We start from the raw sequence: 22,201 nt of genomic DNA, 5'->3' as shown, positions 1-22,201 counted from the left end.
TGTTTAAGTTTTAAATTTCGATTAAATTGAATCAAAAGGAGAACAGTGACGAAAACAGTGTCCATTTAAAATAATAAAATTAAATCTAAAGTCACAAATTCATGTGCTCCAAAAAATTGTTGCTTTTCAGTAAACTTAAATAGTAATTCTTTTTTGTATGTGTAAAAACAAGTGAAAGCTCAAAACACATATGGCTTTCACTAAAACTCAAATAAGGTTTCAACCCTTTGGAGATTAGCGGGAGCGGCAGCCCTACTGCCATTTATGGCAATTTTTGATTGTCTTAAATTTGTCCTGACTGATTACATTAATCTCTATTCACAGAACATTTTACCTACTCATTCATAGTAATTTCTGTTTATTCTGAGGTTGAACTGATTATCCGTTTTCATTTCTGTTTGTTTTAGGTTTCGTTTATTGATTCGTAGTTGTTTCTGTTGGTTTTAAGTTTGACTAGCTTTAAAGTGGGAGGAATTCTTAAATTTTCTTCTTAAGTGTCATCCACTAGAGTGGATTACCAGATGTTAACCAAACTTAGGAAGAACTAAGATTAAGTCTTCTAGCTCCACTTGACAGGGCTCCTAGCCATTTCAATATCTGTGATCTTTAAAGGAATTAAGACAATTTTGTATATAGAAAATAGTTCAAGAAAGGAGGAGTTGAAGCATATTACTGAATTCAGGGCAAAAATTTCACCACTTTGTGCAAAAACAAAATATTTGGGGAGGAAACAAGGTTAGGATGGCTCTTACGTTTGCCTTTTATAGGAGATTTGGATTAGTGTGTCAGTCATATGATGTCTGAAGAATCGAGAGAGTTGAAAGGGGATTTTTATGAAGAGGGTAGGTTTTATGAAAGATGACAGGAGAATATAGTAAGTATTGGTTGTTTGTTCAAAGGCTGGAGCAAATTTAGGCAAGGAATGGAGCAGAGAAATAGAGTTTTTGTAATTTATTCATTCTACTGTTTGATGCTTATGCAGTGCAAATTAATTGGGATGGGATTTTTCAATTTATTTTGCAGTGACCCTAGGCTTTTAAATAAATAATAACTATTGTTGAAATTATTAAAATTATAGCTCCTACTTGTGTTTCGTGAGTCTTTTTTGTCGGTCCATCGTGTCTTGAGGGAGGTGTTTAATTTCTTATTTCGAGGACATTTACCAGAATCGATTTTCTGACCTTAAAAAAAATTATGAGAACTAAGATTTAATATAAATTTGTGCTATTTGGAAGTGAGAAACCAGCCTGATCTTATTACGAAAGAAAGGGGAAGGCCTCTATTAATTCTTTTTATGGAGCTTAGAAAAAAGGGTTATTTTATGTCTGCCAAACTTAATCAGAAGTAAGAAAGTGTCCTAGCTATGGTTTAATCCAGAGCAATAAATTTTGATGTGCTGTTCTGCCTTGTGAAGTCAGGGACACATACAACCTCTTTGGGAGGGAGGAAGGGTAATATTATTCTTTTGTCAATAGATATGTCAGAAGGTGCCTAGAGAACTCAACACAGATTTACTGAGAAGTAAGAAACACAGTCAAGAAGCAAGACGCAAGTGTTTCAAGAAAAGAAAACACTGATTTGGTTACTTTGGAGTCGTTCAAGAATCGCGTTCTCCCAGCCTTGAAAGGAGTCGTTTGGACCCCAGAAAGCCAATAAAAACATTTGAACTGGCAAATCTGTGCCAACAGTTTTTGAATTCCTAACAGCTGATTTTTTTTAATTTTTTTTTATTCTTAGTCCTTGATACAGTAGAATAATGTTACAGGACACATCGGCAACATCGATGTCGAGGAAAAAATAAACTTTCAATCCTTTTAGATTTACTCAATTAGAGAAATATAAAAAAAAATGTTGAAGAAATTTAAAGTTCTTACAACACGAGGGGAAATCAAAATTAAGGAATCAAAAGCCTAACTTTCAGTTGAATTTACTAGGTAAACAGTTTATCAACACACCGAAAGGCTCATTCAAACCCTGAATGACCTTGCCAATAGATTTTAATTTGCGCGGTGACATATTTCCGCTTAAAACCGCTTTCTTTTTCAGGCCAAAGTATGGGGATGATGAATTTCTTCGTGAATATTTAGAGGCAGAGCGTCTTGGCCAATTAAAAGACGCAACAATTGATTCTTGTGGTGATAATTATCCGAAGTGTCCTATGTCACTGTTTAATTTATTTGAGGACTGGAGCCAAAAGCATACAAATGATAAACCTCTTCCTATATATGCAGATGGTGTAAAATTACACTATAGTGGAGGGGCAGATATGGATGAAGACATTGATCAAGTGCCGCTTGAGGCTCATTACTTGATGCACATTGATTAACAGGGCCACAGTGGTATGTAAGGAGTTTTACACTGAAGTGAAAGTGCGCTGAAAACTGGCGCTCTAATCACAAAATCAGCTCAATTTGAACCCATCAACACCGGGCAGATCGGAACAATTAATGGAAGAATCGGTGAAGAAGAAACATGCTTAAAGAACCAAGCTGCTAATCAGATTATTGCACTGAGCTAATAGCAAGACGAGTTGAATGTCAACGATGAGGTTATTTCAGAAAGTTGAGAAATATTTCAGTGATTAATAATTGCAAAGATGAAAAATGATTCAGAATTATCCAGAATATTCCCTAGCGAGTCTAAACCTAACTTAAAATCTTGCGGCAAGATATAGCTTCGTCATTGTTGGAAGTTGCTCAACAGCGTCAAATGTCATGAAACCTGGACGAATTGATAATTGCAATAAGAATTGAACGCAAGCCAGTAAATGCATAGATGATGTGATAAGTAGATAAATGTTATACTGGAATAAATACTCTTCAATTTTATTTAGATTTATTTAGAATTAGTGTTTTCACCTATATTTTTTACTTAAATAGACAATTTTCTGAATCTTTAATCTAGAGTTGGCTTAGAATAAAAATTCTAGCTAAATGACCAAAAATATTTTGTGTAATTAAAAAAGAAATTCAGCTCCGTCAGTAGACTAGTATTTCTACTAATTTGGTCATTCACTTATCAGGAGTTTACTCAGTTTGTGATAAAAACTAAGCTATTTATTTGAGTCTGATAATTATGCAGTTCTGCTTAGTGCTTTGAAAATGCTAAGCTTACAAAATTTTTTTTAATTTGTTTTCCAATTTTTTCCCCTGGAACATAATTTGTGTTTGTGTGCTAGAAAACAAAAGTAGAGGAAGTTGTCATTCGCCATAAATTTGAAATTTTGTCAAAAGCTTTTTTTTTAGTAAAGTTCCCTAGGGATTATTTTGGAAAGAAGTCATTTATGTGAGATACGGTATCTTATACTATGTGTTGCGCATATATGTTTACGCATGATGGTATGTATCATGCAGTTGTGTATATATTTATTCTCATTGCCGCTTGTCTTCTAACCGAGGTTTTTGACCCAGTGAAGCAGCAGGCTTATTTACAATATCCTCTACTTCTCGCATTTTTTTGTGACCTTTGACATAGCTGTTTGTGCCTTGCAATATTTCTTCCATGAGATACATTAGGTTATGAGAGATCCCATAATTTAAAGGATATGGAAGACTTTCTTCAAGCGCTTCATCGAGGTGTAAACACTATACTTGACCATATGAAGGTGGTTCAAAATCACCTACAGGTTTTTGTGGTTGATGTGACGCTAAATTAATTTTGGGATAAAGTTGTCCGGCTACTTTAAAGCTGAAAACATTACGACTATTGATGGGTTGATCATTCCCTACGTTGAATAGACCTAAATCGAAACATGAGTTCAAGTTTTGTATTTGTTTGTGGAACTCTTTAGAGAAGAAGTGATGTCCTAAAAAAAGCCAGACCAATTCATTTGGAAATTGTGGAGGTGGCAGTGCAATTCAACAAAGTAAGACGTAATCTCCAAAACAGTCACATTTCTTGGCTATCTTGTCCCCGGGAAAATGGAAGGCTCCACATGAAATACATATAACGTTGAAGAGTCCCAATGACTTGTAATTAAGACTTGCGTAGTTTACGACATCTTTGAAAGTTGTACTAGGTTTTGCGCCGTAGTTTGTTGGCGTCAAAGATTGCAATGGTTTTGTTTTTCTAACGTGATATTTCTTTCTTCTTAACTTTCACTTTTGACTCGTTCTGTTTTTCGCTGTCGCTTGTCTTCTTACAGCACAATCCTTTGTTCTTCCCTTTCATTTTTGGCATCTTCTAATACTCACTATCGTGTGTCTATTAAGTGCACAAATCTTTGTTCTTCAATTTCATTTTGACAGGCTCTGATTCTCGTTGTCGCTTGTGATTCTCTTTGCCGCTTATCTTCTAATCGCATTTTTCTTTCTTCTTGCTGATGCATATCTACTAATTGTGTATTTCTGTTCTTTTCACTTTCATTTTTAATTAGTTCTACTCCTCGTTGTCGCATGTCTTGTAACCGCATGTTTTTCTTTTCTTCATTTTTATTAGTTGTAATTGTTGTCGCAAGTATTCTAACCGTATATTTCTTTGTTCTTCAGTTTCCTTTATAATTACTTCAGACATTTATTCAATTCTTTTTAACTTTGCCGCTCGGATTGGTATTGCTACATTTGATGGCATAGGTTGTTCATTTGTCCTCTAGGCATGATGAAACTGCTTAAAACGCCTTCTATAAATAGACTCATTATACTTGGTATTTTTTTACTAACCAACTTCCTTCTGTGATGTTGCATGAGTCATAGATCCTAAAAATGACACGATTACTCCTGCGGCGAAATGATGGAATCTATTCTCTTGAAATATGCTCATAAATATGACGTCACTCATAATATTTTTTTTCCAGAACTAAAGCCTTGAACGAATTTTGTCAAACTTCTGACCCTTGTAGATATTTTTTTCAGGTCAGAAAACCCAGAAAACCAATTTTTCCCCCAAAAAATATGGTGTTTTTTTTAAGAAAAAATTTATACATAAATGCACACAAACACACACACACACACACACACACACACACACACATATATATATATATATATATATATATATATATATATATATATATATATATATATATATATATATATATATATATATATATATATATATATATATATATATATATATATATATATATATATATATATATATATATATATATATATATATATATATATATATATATATATATATATATATATATATATATATATATATATATATATATATATATATATATATATATATATATATATATATATATAATATATATATATATATATATATATATATATATATATATATATATATATATATATATATATATATATATATATATATATATATATATATATATATATATATATATATATATATATATATATATAGTGAAAACTAATTTATTTCAAGAAACTTAAACCCGTACGCAAAATTTTAGGGGGTTCGTAAACCTAAATTTCAATTTTGTTTTCTTATTTACTTAGGAAATAAATAACAAACTGTTTTCAAATTAATGTATTTAATTAGTTATTATGAGTATAGATTAAAAGAATACCATTAGCACTAGTTTCTATGATGGTCCAATTAAACGTGATCTAGACATAATTCCGTCAGAAGCTGGTTTTGTACTTTCGGCTATGGCTAGTAGTTATATGGCATGAATACTGATTTTTTTTAAGAGTTTTTAATCAGATCAGTAGAGCAAATGATGTTTGTTATTCTCAGCTTTTTTCATGGTTTATAATAAATTTTAGTCAATTTCCATTGTTTCTATGAGAATAGGATTGCTTATAAAAAAAATGCATTTTTAAACGAAATTCTTTCTATGTTTATTCATTAGAATTCAGTGGAGATAATAAATTGCCATTGAAAGCAGCTAATATTCTGAAGATCTAAAGAGTAGCTAATTAAAAGAACATTCATACCGAGCTACTCGATGAAGCTACTCATGAATGTATACTCTTTTCAGGCATTAAATAAAAGATGGTAATTAACATCTAAAATAACTTAAAGCACTTCATTAAAAAAAAGCTCCAAAAATGAGCTTTTCCAAGAAAAGTAAAGAGCTACATTAAATAAAATTTAGCAAAAATGAAGTCAAATAGTTTTCCAGTCAATTCAAAACGAGCAGAAACTAAGATGAGTAGGGCTGACACACCCCATGTATGGGAGCCCATAAGGGGGAGGGGGGTTGGGCAATAGGGGGGACGCCATCCCCCCTTGGCTGAATGACGGCGTCATATTTTGTATTAATTTAAAAGACTTTTCACAGAAAAAGTTTTCAAAGAAAAGTAAAGAGCTGTTTTAAGCCAAAAATGGGCAGGAATAAAGTCAAATAATCTTCCAAGCGTAAAACTACCACAAATTACTATCAAAATTTTAATGAAACTCAAAACGAACAGAAATTATAGTAAATAGACAAGCCAAACTCAAAAAGAGCAAAAATTAACATTACTAGGACTGACAACCCCCATGCCTTCTCAAGACCAGAACATAACTTAGGCTTTACTGATAAAAAAAGAAAAAATAACAGTGGATTGTCAGTTTAATTTACCAATACTGATATTTATTCCTTAAAATAAAAAATGGGTAAAAAAGGCGAGTAAATTTTTTTTATTTATTTAAGTAAAAAAAGTTAAAACATTTAAACATATTTTGTTCTCAGTAAAGCAAAAATTATGTTCTGGTCTTGAGATGGCATGGGGGTAATCAGCCCTACTAATGTTAGTTTTTGCTCTTTTCGAGTTTCACTCGGCTATTTATTCTAATTTCTGTTCATTTTCAGTTTCATTTATTTATTGATAGATTACTTGACTTCATTTCTGCCAATTTTTGGCTTAATGGAGCTCTTTAATTTTCTTTGAAAAGCTTGTTTTGTGGAAAAAGTTTTTTTTTATATGAATTTCTCTTCGTTTTTTATTTACAAAGTCATTTTCATAAAAAATATTTTTTATATCTTATCGTCTTTTTTCTAAAAAAAACTAATCCATAGTTTGGCATAATTGTGGGGGTTTGACATGCTCAATATCTCTAAAGACATAGTTGCTGGACCGTTCTACTATGCTGAACAAAATAGTTGTCTCAAAATTTTGAATAGATGTGTTAGGGAAATAAATCGGTTTGAGAGACGGGCTGATTGCCCTCCAATCTCTTTTTACTCTTAGAAAGGACCATAGAACTTTTAATTTTGAATTGAATTAGCTTCTTTAAATGTTTCAATGATATTTTTAGCTATTATAGAGTGGTGCTGCCTATGATATTGCTTATATGCCTTTTTGAAATTCTGCATATGTATAGTTTTTTGTTTAGTTGGAACGTCCCCTAAACACTTCCTAGAAGTTTCACCTTAACACTCTAAGCGTCATTAGTTACAGTAACTGTAGTTGTAGTACTAAAAGTATACACATAGTGCCTTCTGGCTAGTTCAAAATCCCCACAGCTTACTCTTAAAGATCTAACTTAATAATACTAATTTTTCTTGAGATATTGCTTTGTCACCTTTTTGAAAGTTCATATGCTCATAGTTTGTTTTTATTTAGTTCAACGTCCGCCTAAATACTTCTTATATTTGATTACTGAAGACATTGTTATATTCTCTTTGGACTATTGGCTAGAAAATGACTCACAATTTTGACCGAATGTATTTGGGGAAAAGAGGATATCAGGGACAAGGGGGGGGGCTATTTCCTCCCCGTCATGCTTGAATCTTAAAACGGAATTAGAAGTATGTGTCTCCAATCAAATGAGCCTCCTCTGAAGTTCTCAAGACCACCTCTCCATAAAAACCTTACACCTCCCCCCTCGGGACATAACTTTAAACCCTTATCCCTATACTATGGGGGGTTGTGTCAACCCCAAAGGCCGTGTTATGAGATCTTTCGGCTATTTTTGAACAAATGACTATCTTAAAATTTTTATCGGATACATTGGGGGAAAATATGGGGGGGGGGGGTATAGCTGCCCTCTTATAAATTTGACTCTTAAAAATAGCTCTTCAACTTCCGATTTCCAATCCAATGAGCCCCCTTTGAATTTTATACGACCACCTTTTCCACAAAAGCCTTAAATTCCCTCGGGGCATACCTTACAACCCTTGCCCTGAGGACTGGGAGGGGATCCTCATCCTCAAAGACATAATTTCTGGACTTTCAAACTACGTCAAACAAAATAAATATCTCAAAATTTTGACTGGAAGTGTTTGGAGAAATTATGGGCGTGAAGGGGGTGGTTGCCCTCCAATCACTTTTGACTATTAAAGAAGGCACTAGCCCTTCCAATTACCAACCGACTGAACCCCTTTCGAGGTTTCTATGACAACAAATGGCCATCTTAAAATTCTATCAGATGCGTTTCTGGAAAATGCGACGTGTGTGTGTGTGCAGGGGGGGGGGGGCTATTTGCCTTCTGATCACTTTGACTCTTAAAAAGAGCACTATAACTTTTGATTACCAATCCAATGAGAACTCTTTGAAGTTTATACGACCACCATTTCTATTAAAACCTTATATGCCCCCAGGGCGGAACTTACAACCCTTGACCTGAAGGCTATATGGGGGGGGGCGGATTATCCTCAAAGACATAATTTCTGTACCTTTCAACTACACTGAAAAATGGCTATCTCAAAAATTATGATTGAATGTGTTTGGTGAAATAATTGGTGTATGGGGGGGGGATGACCTCCAATCACTTTTGACTGTTAAAAAGGCCAGTAGAACTTCTGATTACCAATAAATGAGCCCCCTCTGAGGTTTTACGACCACCCTTTCTATAAAAAAAAACTTATATCCCCACAGGACATAACTTACAACCCTTGCTCCGAGGTTTGGGGGGAGGGGGGGGGGTGTCACTCTCAAATTCATGATTCCAGGACCTTAAAACTACACTGAAAAAAGGGCTATTTCAAAATTTTGATTGGATGTGTTTGGGAAAGTAATTGACGGGGGGAGGGGGAGCTTGTTGCCCTCCATGAGCTTTTTTGAAGTTCTTGTAATATTTCTGTCTATAAGAAGTGCCCTGGTCTAAAAAAAACAATATATTGTGCCCATATAGCTCTTTATTTAGGCAGTGCTATCGCGCTGCCTATGATATTTTGTCTTAAGATTTCAATTTTAGAGCACTGGAAGTGCCGAATGGACAAGGTAAAGCCCTATCCCCCCCCTAAAAATCTATGGGCGCCCATGACTCCATGCGGTCTAAAAACCAAAATATAGTTTGCACTTTACTGAAACAATCCTTCTTTATCTTTTTCTTTCTCTAATTTCTTAAGTGTTTCCATTTCTCATAATATAAAACAAACAATATCATAAGACAGATTACTAAAAAAAAAGAATTTGGATTGAGAGTTTACGTTTGTGTATACATATATATTCTAATACTTATTCCTTAAAGTGTTAATAATTTTGTATTTATTATAGTTAAAAAATAGAAAACATTTAAAATGTATCTTATTTTCAGTAAAATACAAATTATATTCTGGTATAATATGTTCTGGTATATTTTGGCTTTAGAAGGCATGGTTGCGTCAGCCCTACTCAGCTTAATTACTAATCGTTTTGAGTTTGACTCGATTATTTATTGTAATTTCAATTCATTTCGGGCTTCATTTTTTTTATTGAAGGTGATTTGCAGCAGTTTTACACTTGGACAATTATTTCATTTTATTTCTGGGCATTTTGGTTTCATGTAGCTCTTTACTTTTCTTTTGTATTTTCTTTTCTTTCACTCAAATAGTCCTTTTCATTGACGAAGAAAAGAATATTTTAAATCTTTTAGTTTTTTTCTAAAACAACCCATGTTTCGGTGTACTATTTATGTGTGGGCAAAAAATATCCAATAATATACGTGCTAGGAGTAGTAACCGTACAATTACTTGAAAACTTACATTCAAACTTACGCCTAAGGCATAGATATGTGTGTAAGTTTTCAAGTAATTGTACGGTTACCAGGCTCATTTGCAAAGAGTCGTACAAACAGTTTTTTTCTGTTAATTTTGCAGGTCATTACACTCTTTGCCAAGAGGAACGAGTATAACTTGATTGGTGATTAGGATTTGAATAATGTCGGAAAAACAGGTGTATCTTTTTAGTTTTCTTTACAATTCATATTAGTAAGAGAATTGAATTCAAAGAGAATAGTTTTTATTTGCAAGGATATTAGTAGAGGAAAAAAATGAGGGGTGCATTTACATTATTGGAGATTAATGATGGAGCTAACAACAGTGATGTAATTACTTCTTTAGTTTACGAGATTTGCGAATTTTTTGCGAAGAGGTATTAGCGTAAAGGTATTGCGATGGTTAAGAATGCCTCACGGGATAATTAAAGAATGGGGTGCTTACATCAGATACTTAATAGATTTGACGATTACAAGAGACATTGCTAGAGTCAAATATATTTGGTGTTGGGGATATTATGACCCTCCAAGTCCCCTGGGGAATGGGCTGCACAGTGTATCGGTATCGGATGTATTATTTTTGGGCGTATTGCTATCGCAGGTATCTATACAGATTTTTAGTAGCTCGTATAAAATATATTACTAATATCTACTTTCTTCCTATAAATTCAACCATCAACAACTTCAAAACGGCACTAAAAACGGCACTCTTAGTGCAATGTCTCAAGTGGAAAAGCTGGGGCTAGTGGACTACCAGCACTTTTAGATTGACGTTTAATGGGTCATTCGAAAGCTAATGCTCGTATATACGTGATGTTTATCATTTATACCATCACTTAAAACAATACTTTTTATGTAAATTATTAATTATATTAAATAAAAAAACAATTTTTTTTTTTAAATTAAAGCAAGGAACGACGGTAAAACTTAAACCGAACAGAAATTATTCCGTATATGAAAGGGGCTGTGCCCGCCACACCGCCGCGCTATTTTCGCGAAAGTTTTTTTTTTTTTTAAAAAAAAGAGTCGTGAGAAATACAACATTTGGCGTAAACAGGGAGTGTTTGCGCAGGGCGCCCCCCATTTCATATACAGAATAGAGTTTTATGGATACTGGTAAAAGTCGTATTTTACTTTTAACAAGTTCGATGTTCAAAGCTAGATTCAGTAGGAGCTTAGTATAGTAGTGGTGACAGTTGAGATATAAGAAGCAATTGCCCTCTATTTTTGAAAAATACCTTTTTGTGGCATTTATACTTTTAAAAAATACAAAGTTCAATATTCGAAGCTATCTTCAGCAGGATCTTATGATAGTAGTGGTGACAATTTAGAGATTATGAGCAATTGCCCCCTTTTTTTTAAAAAATATCTTTTTTTGTCATTTATAATTTTTAAAAATACAAAGCTCAATATTCGAAGCTATCTTCAGCAGAAGCTTAGGATAGTAGGTGTGACAATTGAGATATAAGGAGCAATTGCCCACTATTTTTTAAAATATAACATTTTGTGGCATTTATAATTTAAAAAATTACAAAGTTCATTATTCGAAGCTATCTTCAGAAAGAGCTTAGTATAGTAGAGGTGACAATTGAGATAAAATGAGCAATTGACCCCTATTTTTGAAAAAAATACCTATATGAGGTGATTTGCCCCTTCGTCAAGACCTCACTCTCACGGCTAAAGTTTGTCTACTGCTTTCAAAAGAGATATTTATTTTAATCAAGTGACATTCTTGATTCTAGGGTCATTTTTAATGAATTGGAACAAAATTTTAACTTAGCGTGACCGGCGTGGTGTTGAGGAGGAGGGACCACCACTCAGATACGTAATAATTTTGGTTCATTTTAAGTTTTAGTGTTTCTCCTTACATTCAGTTGAAAATTTTTTTTAATATTTCTAATGCACTAAAACATAGAGCGCTACAAAAATAAGAATCAACTTTATTGGGACAATTTATATTTAAAATTGGGGTTTTTATTTCCTTAATAAATTTTTCTTCTTTTTTTTTTTTTAAGGAGGATGTGGATTCATGCAATTACTCTCCCCCTGAAAAGCGACCGAGATGGAACGATACCACATCGATGCAAGCTACCAAAATACACGGTGAAAATATCCCTTTACACATTGACAACGATTCGAGTGAAACAAGAAAACAGTTAAGGACACTTCTAAAAACACAGAAAAAGGACAAACATACCCTTCTTTATAATGGTAGAGATGTGAGACGCTTTATTCTATTAAATCACGAAATGAAATACCCTGTTATATCTTTATACCCCGTTTTATCGTTTTGCTAAGAATTACAAAAAGACGAAAATTCTTACACGACCAAATTTCTTTTTTTTTTTTTTTTTTTTGTTTTTTTTCTTTAACTTTCTTTTTATAAATTAATTTCTATATAATTTTTAAAAATTTAAAAAAGTTTAAAATAAGCAATGAATTTAAATTTAAGAAATTGTAAAAAAATTAGATTTTAAAAAGATGATAAATCATCCATCAAATGATGAGTAGAAAATACACTTTCAGATCCAGCATACCAGGGAACACACTTTCATATTCAGCATGTAAGAGAACCCTAAATGGTCACCCTCTAAAAAGGTAAGTTAACCCTAAATGGTTATTGGTTAGTGAACTGTAATCTGTTTGAGTATGATAAAAGCTTGTGGAGTACTACATTACGTTATATAAGCAGACTGGGATTCTATGATAGAGTGATTACACCACTTAATAATACTGCTCAGGAACTGAGAAATATCCAGGAGGAAGTCAGTGGAATTTGCAGCTTTTTCGGAGTTGAAGCACTCTACGTAAAGGGCAATGTACCTACAGATAATGTTTTAATTCAAAAGTATTACCCTAGGATTCCCATTTTCAATCTAGAAGAGTGTAAGCGCCCCAAAGTTGAGGGGTGCTATCACCGTCCTCAAGACGAGGTTAGGATCTTCGCACAGTGGATACCTAAGAACATACCTGATCGTGATAAATCCATAAGACATGTTAAAAACTATTTTATATCATGGGACCATCGTTTGTGGATGTTTAAGAGTGAGCTCTAAGAACTATTTTTATGTAAACATTTGTTGTTGTTGTTTTTTTTTTTTATCAAAAAAAAAAATCTTTTTTAAAAATTAGAAATTTTTAAACTTTATATAATTTATTATTTTTGTACATAACTTAAAATGTCAAAATATGCTTACAGTTCTAACAAGTGCGCTCTGTGATTGGTCAGAGACACGATGTGACTTTCCCACTGGTCCTATCTGACCGGTTATTGACACTACCTAATCGATTGCATGTATTAAATAAGTATTTTTTACGCAGTGGAATGATAAACACATAAGTCATATCTTAAAAAAAAAGTGAAGATGGAGCATTCTAATAAAGTGTGTTTACATAACAAGGTTATTGTAGCATTGAATGCTGACAAAGAGAAGTATTTAAACTTTGAAACAAGTACAGGTGGTAGTACTATTGGAAATGTATGCATGCATTGTCATGACAGTAAGGAATTAAATTTCTTTGGAATACCGAAAAAATTCAACTCCTATGTTGGTGGTTATGCGAGATTGAGATCTCCAGAGATGATTGCACTCAAAGAGAATGCCAACATAAAAATAATCATTGATGATAGAGGACAACTCCTTGTTACTGTTGCAGGTAACACATTACCTACTGATACATCCAGTCGTCACCTTTCGGGTATTAGCATTCAACGGAAGATCAATAAAAGAAAGGCCTACTCTTCTACTAATATCGTAAACCATATCTTGTTTACGTGCCGAATCTGTTTCCTGTGTAAAAATAATGTGAGAATAGACAATGAAATTGCCATAAAAATAAAAAGGGCATTGTCAGAAAATATCACTATGGAATATAAAGATGAATCGATGAAAAACAAAGCACCAGCAAACATTACTGCCATTGATCAAACAGTCATTGATCCAAATAATACCAAAGACGAAACGCATATTGAGCCTGTTGATGAGACACCAGTAAAAATTGTGTATGACTCAAAATGGAATAATGATTATTCTACTGATTACGAACTAAGAGAAGACAATAGCTATAATATCAAGAGAGAACATGGTGAACTATTTTATGGAACATCTTTATTCTTTAGAATAGTTTTATGCATTTCATTAAATTATGAAGAAATTGTAAGTAAGTAACAATAGCTTTCTTGAATTCGCTTCCTGGACACAATACAGATATTTAATTCAAGAAATCATAATAAAATCGCAGGTAAGTAATTAGGTCTTTATAGTTTTCACCAATTGGATGCGCAATACTGAAATATCATTTAAGAAATTATGAATGAATTCTAAATAGGTAACGCACACTCCTGTTACCTCATGGATACACAATGCGGATATTTCATTTAAGAAAGTATCAAAAATTTTAAGTAAATAGCAAATTCTTTCTTGAATTCACCTACCGGTTAAATAAAAAAGACAATTCATTAAATAAATTATGAAAAAATTGTAAGTAAGTAGCAAATTCTTTCTTGAATTCACCTGCAGGATAAACAAAAAGACATTTCGTTTGAGAAATTATGACAAAATTCCAAGTAAGTAACAAACTCTTTATTGTTTTCATGACTTAGATACACGGTGTAGAAATTTAATTAAAGAAATTATGAAAAAATTCTCAGTAAGTAAAAATTTCTTTCTTGAAGTCAACTCATGGATACACAATACTGAAATTTCATTTAAGAAATTATTAAAAAAAAAACTATTTCTTTCTTGAAGTCAAATCTTGGATACACAATACGGAAATTTAATTCAATAAATTATGAAAATATTTGTAAGTAAGTAACAAACTCTTTATGTTTTCACCTCTTGGATATACAGTACAGATACTTTATTCAAGAAATTATGAAAAAATTCTCAGTAAGTAACAATTTCTTTCTTGAAGTCAACTCTTGGATACACACAATACTTAAACTTTAGTCATGAAATTATAAAAAATATTTGTAAGTAAGTAACAAGCTCTTTATTGATTTCACCTCTTGAATATACAGTACAGATACTTCATTCAAGAAACGTGATTAAACAAGTTTTGAAACTACATGCTATTTGTATGCCTTTCCTTGGCACCTTTCCAAACGAGCGGGGATTCCCCACTGGTTCCTACACATTGCAAAAAAGTGAGCAGTATAAAAACTCCACGTTTTCAACCAGACTGGTTTTTTAGGGACCAATCGGGAGAGATTCATTTAAGAAATTATGAAAAAAAAACAATTTCTTTCTTGAAGTCAACTCTTGGATACACAATACGGAAATTTCATTCAAGAAATTATGAAAATATTTGTAAGTAAGTAACAAACTCTTTATGTTTTCACCTCTTGGATATACAGTACAGATACTTTATTCAAGAAATTATGAAAAAATTCTCAGTAAGTAACAATTTCTTTCTTGAAGTCAACTCTTGGATACACACAATACGGAAATTTTAGTCAAGAAATTATAAAAAATATTTGTAAGTAAGTAACAAGCTCTTTATTGATTTCACCTCTTGAATATACAGTACAGATACTTCATTCAAGAAAGGTTATTAAACAAGTTTTGAAACTACATGCTATTTGTATGCCTTTCCTTGGCACCTTTCCAAACGAGCGGGGATTCCCCACTGGTTCCTACACATTGCAAAAAAAAAGTGAGCAGTACGAAAACTCCACGTTTTCAACCAGACTGGTTTTTTAGGGACCAATCGGGAGAGATATTTAAAGTCTAGCTATATTTTTTTAATTTTTTTAAGGTTCATTTAGACGTGGTTACGTGCGCGCACGTGACCTCGTCTAAATGAACCTTAAAAAAAGTGAAATAAAGCTATGTCGACTTTACATATCTCTCCCGATTGGTCCCTAAAAAACCAGTCTGGTTGAAAACGTGGAGTTTTCGTACTGCTCACTTTTTTTTTGCAATGTGTAGGAACCAGTGGGAATCCCCGCTCGTTTGGAAAGGTGCCAAGGAAAGGCATACAAATAGCATGTAGTTTCAAAACTTGTTTAATCACCTTTATTGAATGAAGTATCTGTACTGTATATTCAAGAGGTGAAATCAATCAAGAGCTTGTTACTTACTTACAAATATTTTTTTTAATTTCATGAATAAAGTTTCAGTATTGTGTGTATCAAAGAGTTGAATTCAAGAAAGAAATTGTTAATTACTAATAATCTTTTCATAATTTCTTGAATAAAGTATCTGTACTGTATAACAAAGAGGTGAAGACATAAAGAGTTTGTTAATTACTTAAAAATATTTTAATAATTTCTTGAAATAAATTTCCGTATTGTGTATCCAAGAGTTGACTACAAGAAAGAAAGTGTTTTTTTTTCATAGTTTCTAAAATTTAATTTCAGTATTGTGTATACATGTGTTGACTTCTAGAAAGAAATTGTTGCTTACTGAGAATTTTTTCATAATTTATTTAACTAAATTTCTAAAACGTGTATCTAAGTCTTGAAAAAAATAAGGAGTTTGTTACTTACTTGGAATTTTGTCATAATTTCTCAAACGAAATGTCTTTTTGTTTATTCATCAGGTGAATTCAAGAAAGAATTTGCTACTTACTTACAATTTTTTAATAATTTCTTTAATGAATTGTCTTTTTTATTTACCCGGGAGGTAAACTCAAGAAAGAATTTGCTATTTACTAAAATTTTTGATAATTTATTAAATGAAATATCCGCATTGTGTATCCATGAGGTAACATGAGTGTGCGTTACCTATTTACAATTCCTTCATCTTTTCTTAAATGATATTTCAGTATTGCGCATCCATTTGGTGAAAACTATAAAGACCTAATTACTTTCTTGCTATTTTATTATGATTTCTTGAATTAAATATATGTATTGTGTCCAGGAAGCGAATTCAAGAAAGCTATTTCTACTTACTTACAATTTCTTCTTAATTTAATGAAATGCATAAAACTATTCTAAAGAATAAAGATGGTCCATAAAATAGTTCACCATGTTCTCTCTTGATATTATAGCTATTGTCTTCTCTTAGTTCGTTATTAGTAGAATAATCATTATTCCATTTTGAGTCATACACAATTTTTACTGGTGTCTCCTCAACAGGCTCAATATCGGTTTTATCTTTGGCATTATTTTGATCCATGACTGTTTGATCAATGGCAGTAATGTTTGCTGGTGCTGTGTTTTTCATCGAGTCATCTTTATATTCCATAGAGATATTTTCTGACAATGCCCTTTTTATTTTTCTGGCAATTTCATTGTCTATTATCACATTATTTTTACACAGGTAATAGTTTCGACACATAGACAAGATATGGCTTACGATATTAGTAGAAGGGTAGGCCTTTCTTTTATTAATCTTCCGTTGAATGCTAATACCCGAAAGGTGACGATTGGATGTATCAGTAGGTAATGTGTTACCTACAACAGTAACAAGGAGTTGTCCTCTATCATCAATGATTATTTTTATGTTGGCATTCTCTTTGAGTGCAATCATCTCTGGAGATCTCAATCTCGCATAACCACCAACATAAGAGTGGAATTTTTTTGGGATTCCAAAGAAATTTAATTCCTTACTGTCATGACAATGCATGCATACATTTCCAATAGAGCTACCACCTGTACTTGTTTCAAAGTTTAAATATTTCTCTTTGTCGGCATTCAATGCTACAATAACCTTGTTATGTAAACACACTTTATTAAAATGCTCCATCTTCACTTTTTTTTTAAGATATGACTTATGTGTTTATCATTCCACTGCGTAAAAAATACTGATTTAATACATGCAATAGATTAGGTAGTGTCAATAACCGGTCAGATAATACCGGTGGGGAAGTCACATCGTGTCTCTGACCACTCAAATAGCTAACTTTTTATAACTTTAAGCATATTTTTAAATTTTAATATATTTAAAAAAATAATAAATAATATAATTTTTAAAATTCTATGTTTTTTAAAAAATATTTTTTTTTTTTTTGAGAAAAAAAAAAACAAAAAAACAACAACAACAAATGTTTAAAAAAAAATATTAAGGATAGTTAAAGATTAAAAAACACAAAACTATTGTCCCGTGATATAGAATATTTTTTAACATGTCTTATGGATTTATCACGATCAGGTATGTTGTTTGGTATCCACTGTGCTAAGAACCTAACCTCGTCTTCAGGACGGTGATACCTCACCTCATATTTGGGGCGCTTAAGCTCCTCTAGATTGAAAATGAGAATCCTAGGGTAATACTTTTGAATTAAAACTTTATCTGTAGGTACATTGCCCTTTACGTAGAGTGCTTCAACTCCGAAAAAGCTGCAAATTCCACTGACTTCCTCCTGGATATTTCTCAGTTCCTGAGCAGTATTATTAAGTGGTGTAATCACTCTATCATAGAATCCCAGTCTGCTTATATAACGTAATGTAGTACTCCACAAGCTTTTATCATACTCAAACAGATTACAGTTCACTAACCAATAGCAATTTAGGGTTAACTTACCTTTTTAGGGGGTGACTATTTAGGGTTCTCTTAGATGCTGAATATGATAGTGTGTTCCCTAGCATGCTGGATGTTATAGTGTATTTTCTATTCATCATTTGATGGAAGATTTATAATCTTTTTAAAATCTAATATTTTTACAATTGCTTAAAGTTAAATTCAATTAGTATATTAACCTTTTTGAAATTGTTTAACAATTAATAGCATTTAATTTCAAAAAACAAAATTAAATAAAAAAAAAAAAAAAAAAAAAAAAAAATCTCTTCGGTCGCTGAAGCATTTTCGTGTTTTGGAATGCTTAGCATAACGATATCACGGGGTATAACTATGTCACAGAGTATTTCATTGCGTGATTTAATATAATAAAGCGTCTCATATCTCTACCATTATACAGAAGGGTATGTTTGTCCTTTTTTTATGTTTTTAGAATTGTCCTTAACTGTTTTCTTGTTTCACTCGAATCGTTGTTAATGTGTATATAGGTATTTTCACCGTGTATTTTGGTAGCTTGCATCGATGTGGTATCGTTCCATCTTGGTCGTTTTTCAGGGGGAGAGTAATTTCATTAATCCATCTCCTACTTAAAAAAAAAAAAGAAGAAAAATTTATTAAGGAAATAATAACCCCTCTTTTACAGATAAATTATCCCTCTAAAGTTTATTCTGATGTTTGTAGGGCTCTATGTTTTAGTGCATTAGAAATATTCAAAAAAATTTTCAACTAAAAGTAAGGAGAAAAACTAAAACTTAAAATAAACCAAAATTATTACGTATCTGATGAGGGTTCCCTCCTCCTCAACACCTCACCATTCACGCTAGGTTAATATTTTGTTCCAATTCATTAAAAATGACCCTGAATCAAAAAGGTTGCTTAATTAGAATAAATATCTCTTTTGACAGCACTAGACAAACGTTAGCCTAGAGAGTGAGGTCTTGACGAAGGGGCAACACCCCTCATATAGGTACTTTTTTCAAAAAGAGGGGGCAATGGCTCCTTTTATCTCAATTGTCACCACTAGTATCCTAAGCTCCTGCTGACGAAAGTTTAGAATATTTTACTTAGTATTTTTAAAAAGTGTAAATGCAAAAAATATTTTTTTTTTAAAAAAATGTTGGAAATTACTCCTTATATATAAATTGTCACCACTAATATCCTAAGCTCCTGCTGAAGATAGCTTCGAATATAGAACTTTTTATTTTTTACAAGTATAAATTCAAAATAATTGTATTTTTTCTATAATAGGGGGCAATTGCTCCTTATCTCTCAATTGTCATCACTACTATCCTAAGCTCCTGCTGAAGATAGCTTAGAATAATGAACTTTGTATTTTTTTAAAGTATAAATGCAACAAAAACGTATTTTTCAAAAATAGTGGGCAATTGCTCCTTATATCTAAATTGTCACCACTACTAACCTAAGCTCCTGCTGAAGCTAGCTTCGAATATTGAACTTTCTAAAAGTAAAATACAACTTTTACCAATATCCATAAAACTCTATTCTGAATATGAATGGGGCTGTCCCCGCCGCAACATCGCACGTTTTACGCAAAAGTTTGACATTATCACGACTCTTTTTTTAAAATCAAAAAAAAACTTGAGCGTAAAGCGCACGGCGTTGCGGCGGGGACAGCCCCGGTCATATACGGAATAATTTCTGTTCAGTTTAAGTTTTACCGTCGTTCCTTGCTTTAATTTTAAAAAAAAACTTGTTTTTTTATTTAATCTACTTAAGAAGTGACATCAAAATTATTGTTTTAAGTGATGGTAGAAATGATAAACATCACTTAGATACGAGCATTAGCTTTCGAATGACCCATTAAACGTCAATCTAAAAGTGCTGGTAGTCCACTAGCCCCAGCTTTTCCACTCGAGACATTGCACTAAGAGTGCCGTTTTTAGTGCCGTTTTGAAGTTGTTGATGGTTGAATTTATAGGAAGAACGTAGATATGAGTAATATCTTTTATACGAGCTACTAAAAGTCTGTATAGATACCTGCGATAGCAATACGCCCAAAAATAATATGTCCGATACCGATACACTGTGCAGCCCTTTCCCCAGGGGACTAGGAGGGTCATAATATCACCAACACCAAATATATTTGACTCTAGCAATGTCTCTTGTAATCGTCAAATCTATTAAGTTTCTGATGTAAGCACCCTATTCTTTAATTATCCCGTGAGATATTCTTAACCCTCGCAGTACCTTTACGCTAATACCTCTTCGCAAAAAATTCGCAAATCTCTTAAACAAAAGAAGTAATTACATCACTGTTGTTAGCTCCATCGTTAATATCCAATACTGTAAATGCACCCCTCATTTTTTTCCTCTACTAATATCCTTGCAAATAAAAACTATTCTCTTTGAATTCAATTCTCTTACTAATATGAATTGTAAAGAAAACTAAAAAGATACACCTGTTTTTCCGACATTATTCAAATCCTAATCACCAATCAAGTTATACTTGTTCCTCTTGGCAAAGAGTGTAATGACCTGCAAAATTAACAGAAAAAAACTGTTTGTACGACTCTTTGCAAATGAGCCTGGTAACCCAATTACTTGAAAACTTACACACATATCTTTGCCTCAGGCGTAAGTTTGAATGTAAGTTTTCAAGTAATTGTACGGTTACTACTGCTAGGGAAGAAAGCTAGAACTGCAGCTAAGAATATTAGTGAAAAAGCTTTATGTTTGATAGAAAGGAGAAAGGACTTGTAAAAGAATTACCTTAGTGATAGATCATCTGAAGACAAAAGGAATGTGAAGAAAGTGTAGAAAGCATTAAAATATGAACTAATGAGGTGTGAAATAGAGGCCACGGATAAAATTGCCGAGGATCTGGAGGATGCAGCTAGACGGCATAATAGTAAAATATTGTACCGGCATGTTAAAAAATAGAGAGGGAGTAGTCAATGCGGACATGGCCCAGTTAAAGATAGGAATGGGGCCGCAATTAGCGATAAAGAACAAACTAAAGAGAGATGGGCCGAACATTTTGAGAACTTGCTTAACCGAGATAGAGTTGAAGGAAGAAATATAGAGGAAAATGAAAAAGTAAGTAATACCTTGGATGTGAAGGAAGATTTGTTTTGTGAGGAGGAATTAGCGAAAGTACTAAAAGAACTAAAAATAATAAGGCTCCAGGTGCTGATAGGGTGGTAAATGAGTTTCTTAAATATGGTGGCTCTGAGGTTAGAAATAAGTTACTGAAGATTATGAATATGATTTTTGAAAAAGGGAAAGTACCTAACGATTTTAGGAAAACTTTATTTAAGCCACTTTATAAGAAAGGTGATAAAAGTGAGTGTGGTAATTATCGAGGGATTAGTCTGGTCCCCGTAGGTAGTAAATTACTTAGTAATATGATACTTTTTAAGGTTCCTTCACATTGAATTTCGGCTTTCCGTTCTCCCCTTCACACTGAACTCCCTAAGCCTTCCGTAAGACTCATAACCCTCCGTAAGACCTTACGTTAACGTATCCGTTAGTCAAAATGCAACGCTAGAGGTCTGACGGAAGAAGTTGAAAGTATTTCAACTTCTTACGTTTACGTTTGAGCAAAATGGAACTTAGATGAGAACATATTTGAGTTTGCAGAAGCTGGAAAAGGTTATATAGCTCAAAGTACCCTGTTTTCAAGGACAAGCAATTTAAACTAAATTCTTTGGAAAGTCTGAGCCAAGTTTTTCATCAGCAGGAAAGAAAGTAGTAAGTATAGACTGTCTTGATTTGTGGGCCTAGGCTAGGATAGGCTATACTTTGATAAATATTGCTAGTTTTTTTTATTCTTTTTGGGTTTGAGGTTAAAATAAAACCTTTTGTGGTAGAGTTAATCATTTAAAATGATATTTAGGACATAAGTTTTGTAACTTAACTCAGGATTTAAAATATTCTTTATG

General features: G+C 32.5%; 3 protein-coding genes across 3 annotated transcripts in view; all 3 read left to right on the top strand.

Annotated features, from left to right (window-relative positions):
• Nucleotides 1–4,923, top strand: part of LOC148947366 (uncharacterized) — a 37,081-nt gene extending 32,158 nt beyond the window's left edge. The window contains exon 4 of the mRNA XM_089095223.1: nucleotides 2,047–4,923. Coding sequence (XP_088951349.1) covers nucleotides 2,047–2,326 — 280 coding nt within the window. The 3' untranslated portion in view covers nucleotides 2,327–4,923. The remainder of the gene's footprint in view (nucleotides 1–2,046) is intronic.
• The window catches only part of LOC148947364 (lactase/phlorizin hydrolase-like), a 232,719-nt gene that overhangs the window by 99,643 nt on the left and 110,875 nt on the right, over nucleotides 1–22,201 (top strand). The window lies entirely within an intron of this gene.
• The window catches only part of LOC148947365 (uncharacterized), a 511,279-nt gene that overhangs the window by 466,020 nt on the left and 23,058 nt on the right, over nucleotides 1–22,201 (top strand). The gene's annotated exons all lie outside the window — the stretch shown is intronic.

The sequence above is a fragment of the Artemia sp. Qi Xiang Cuo genome, chromosome 10 (genome assembly GCF_049724085.1).
Source record: "Artemia sp. Qi Xiang Cuo chromosome 10, ASM4972408v1, whole genome shotgun sequence".
NCBI classification, from domain to species: domain Eukaryota; kingdom Metazoa; phylum Arthropoda; class Branchiopoda; order Anostraca; family Artemiidae; genus Artemia; species Artemia sp. Qi Xiang Cuo.
The sequence above is the reverse complement of the archived record's forward strand: the minus strand, read 5'-3'. Positions and strand labels throughout refer to the sequence as shown.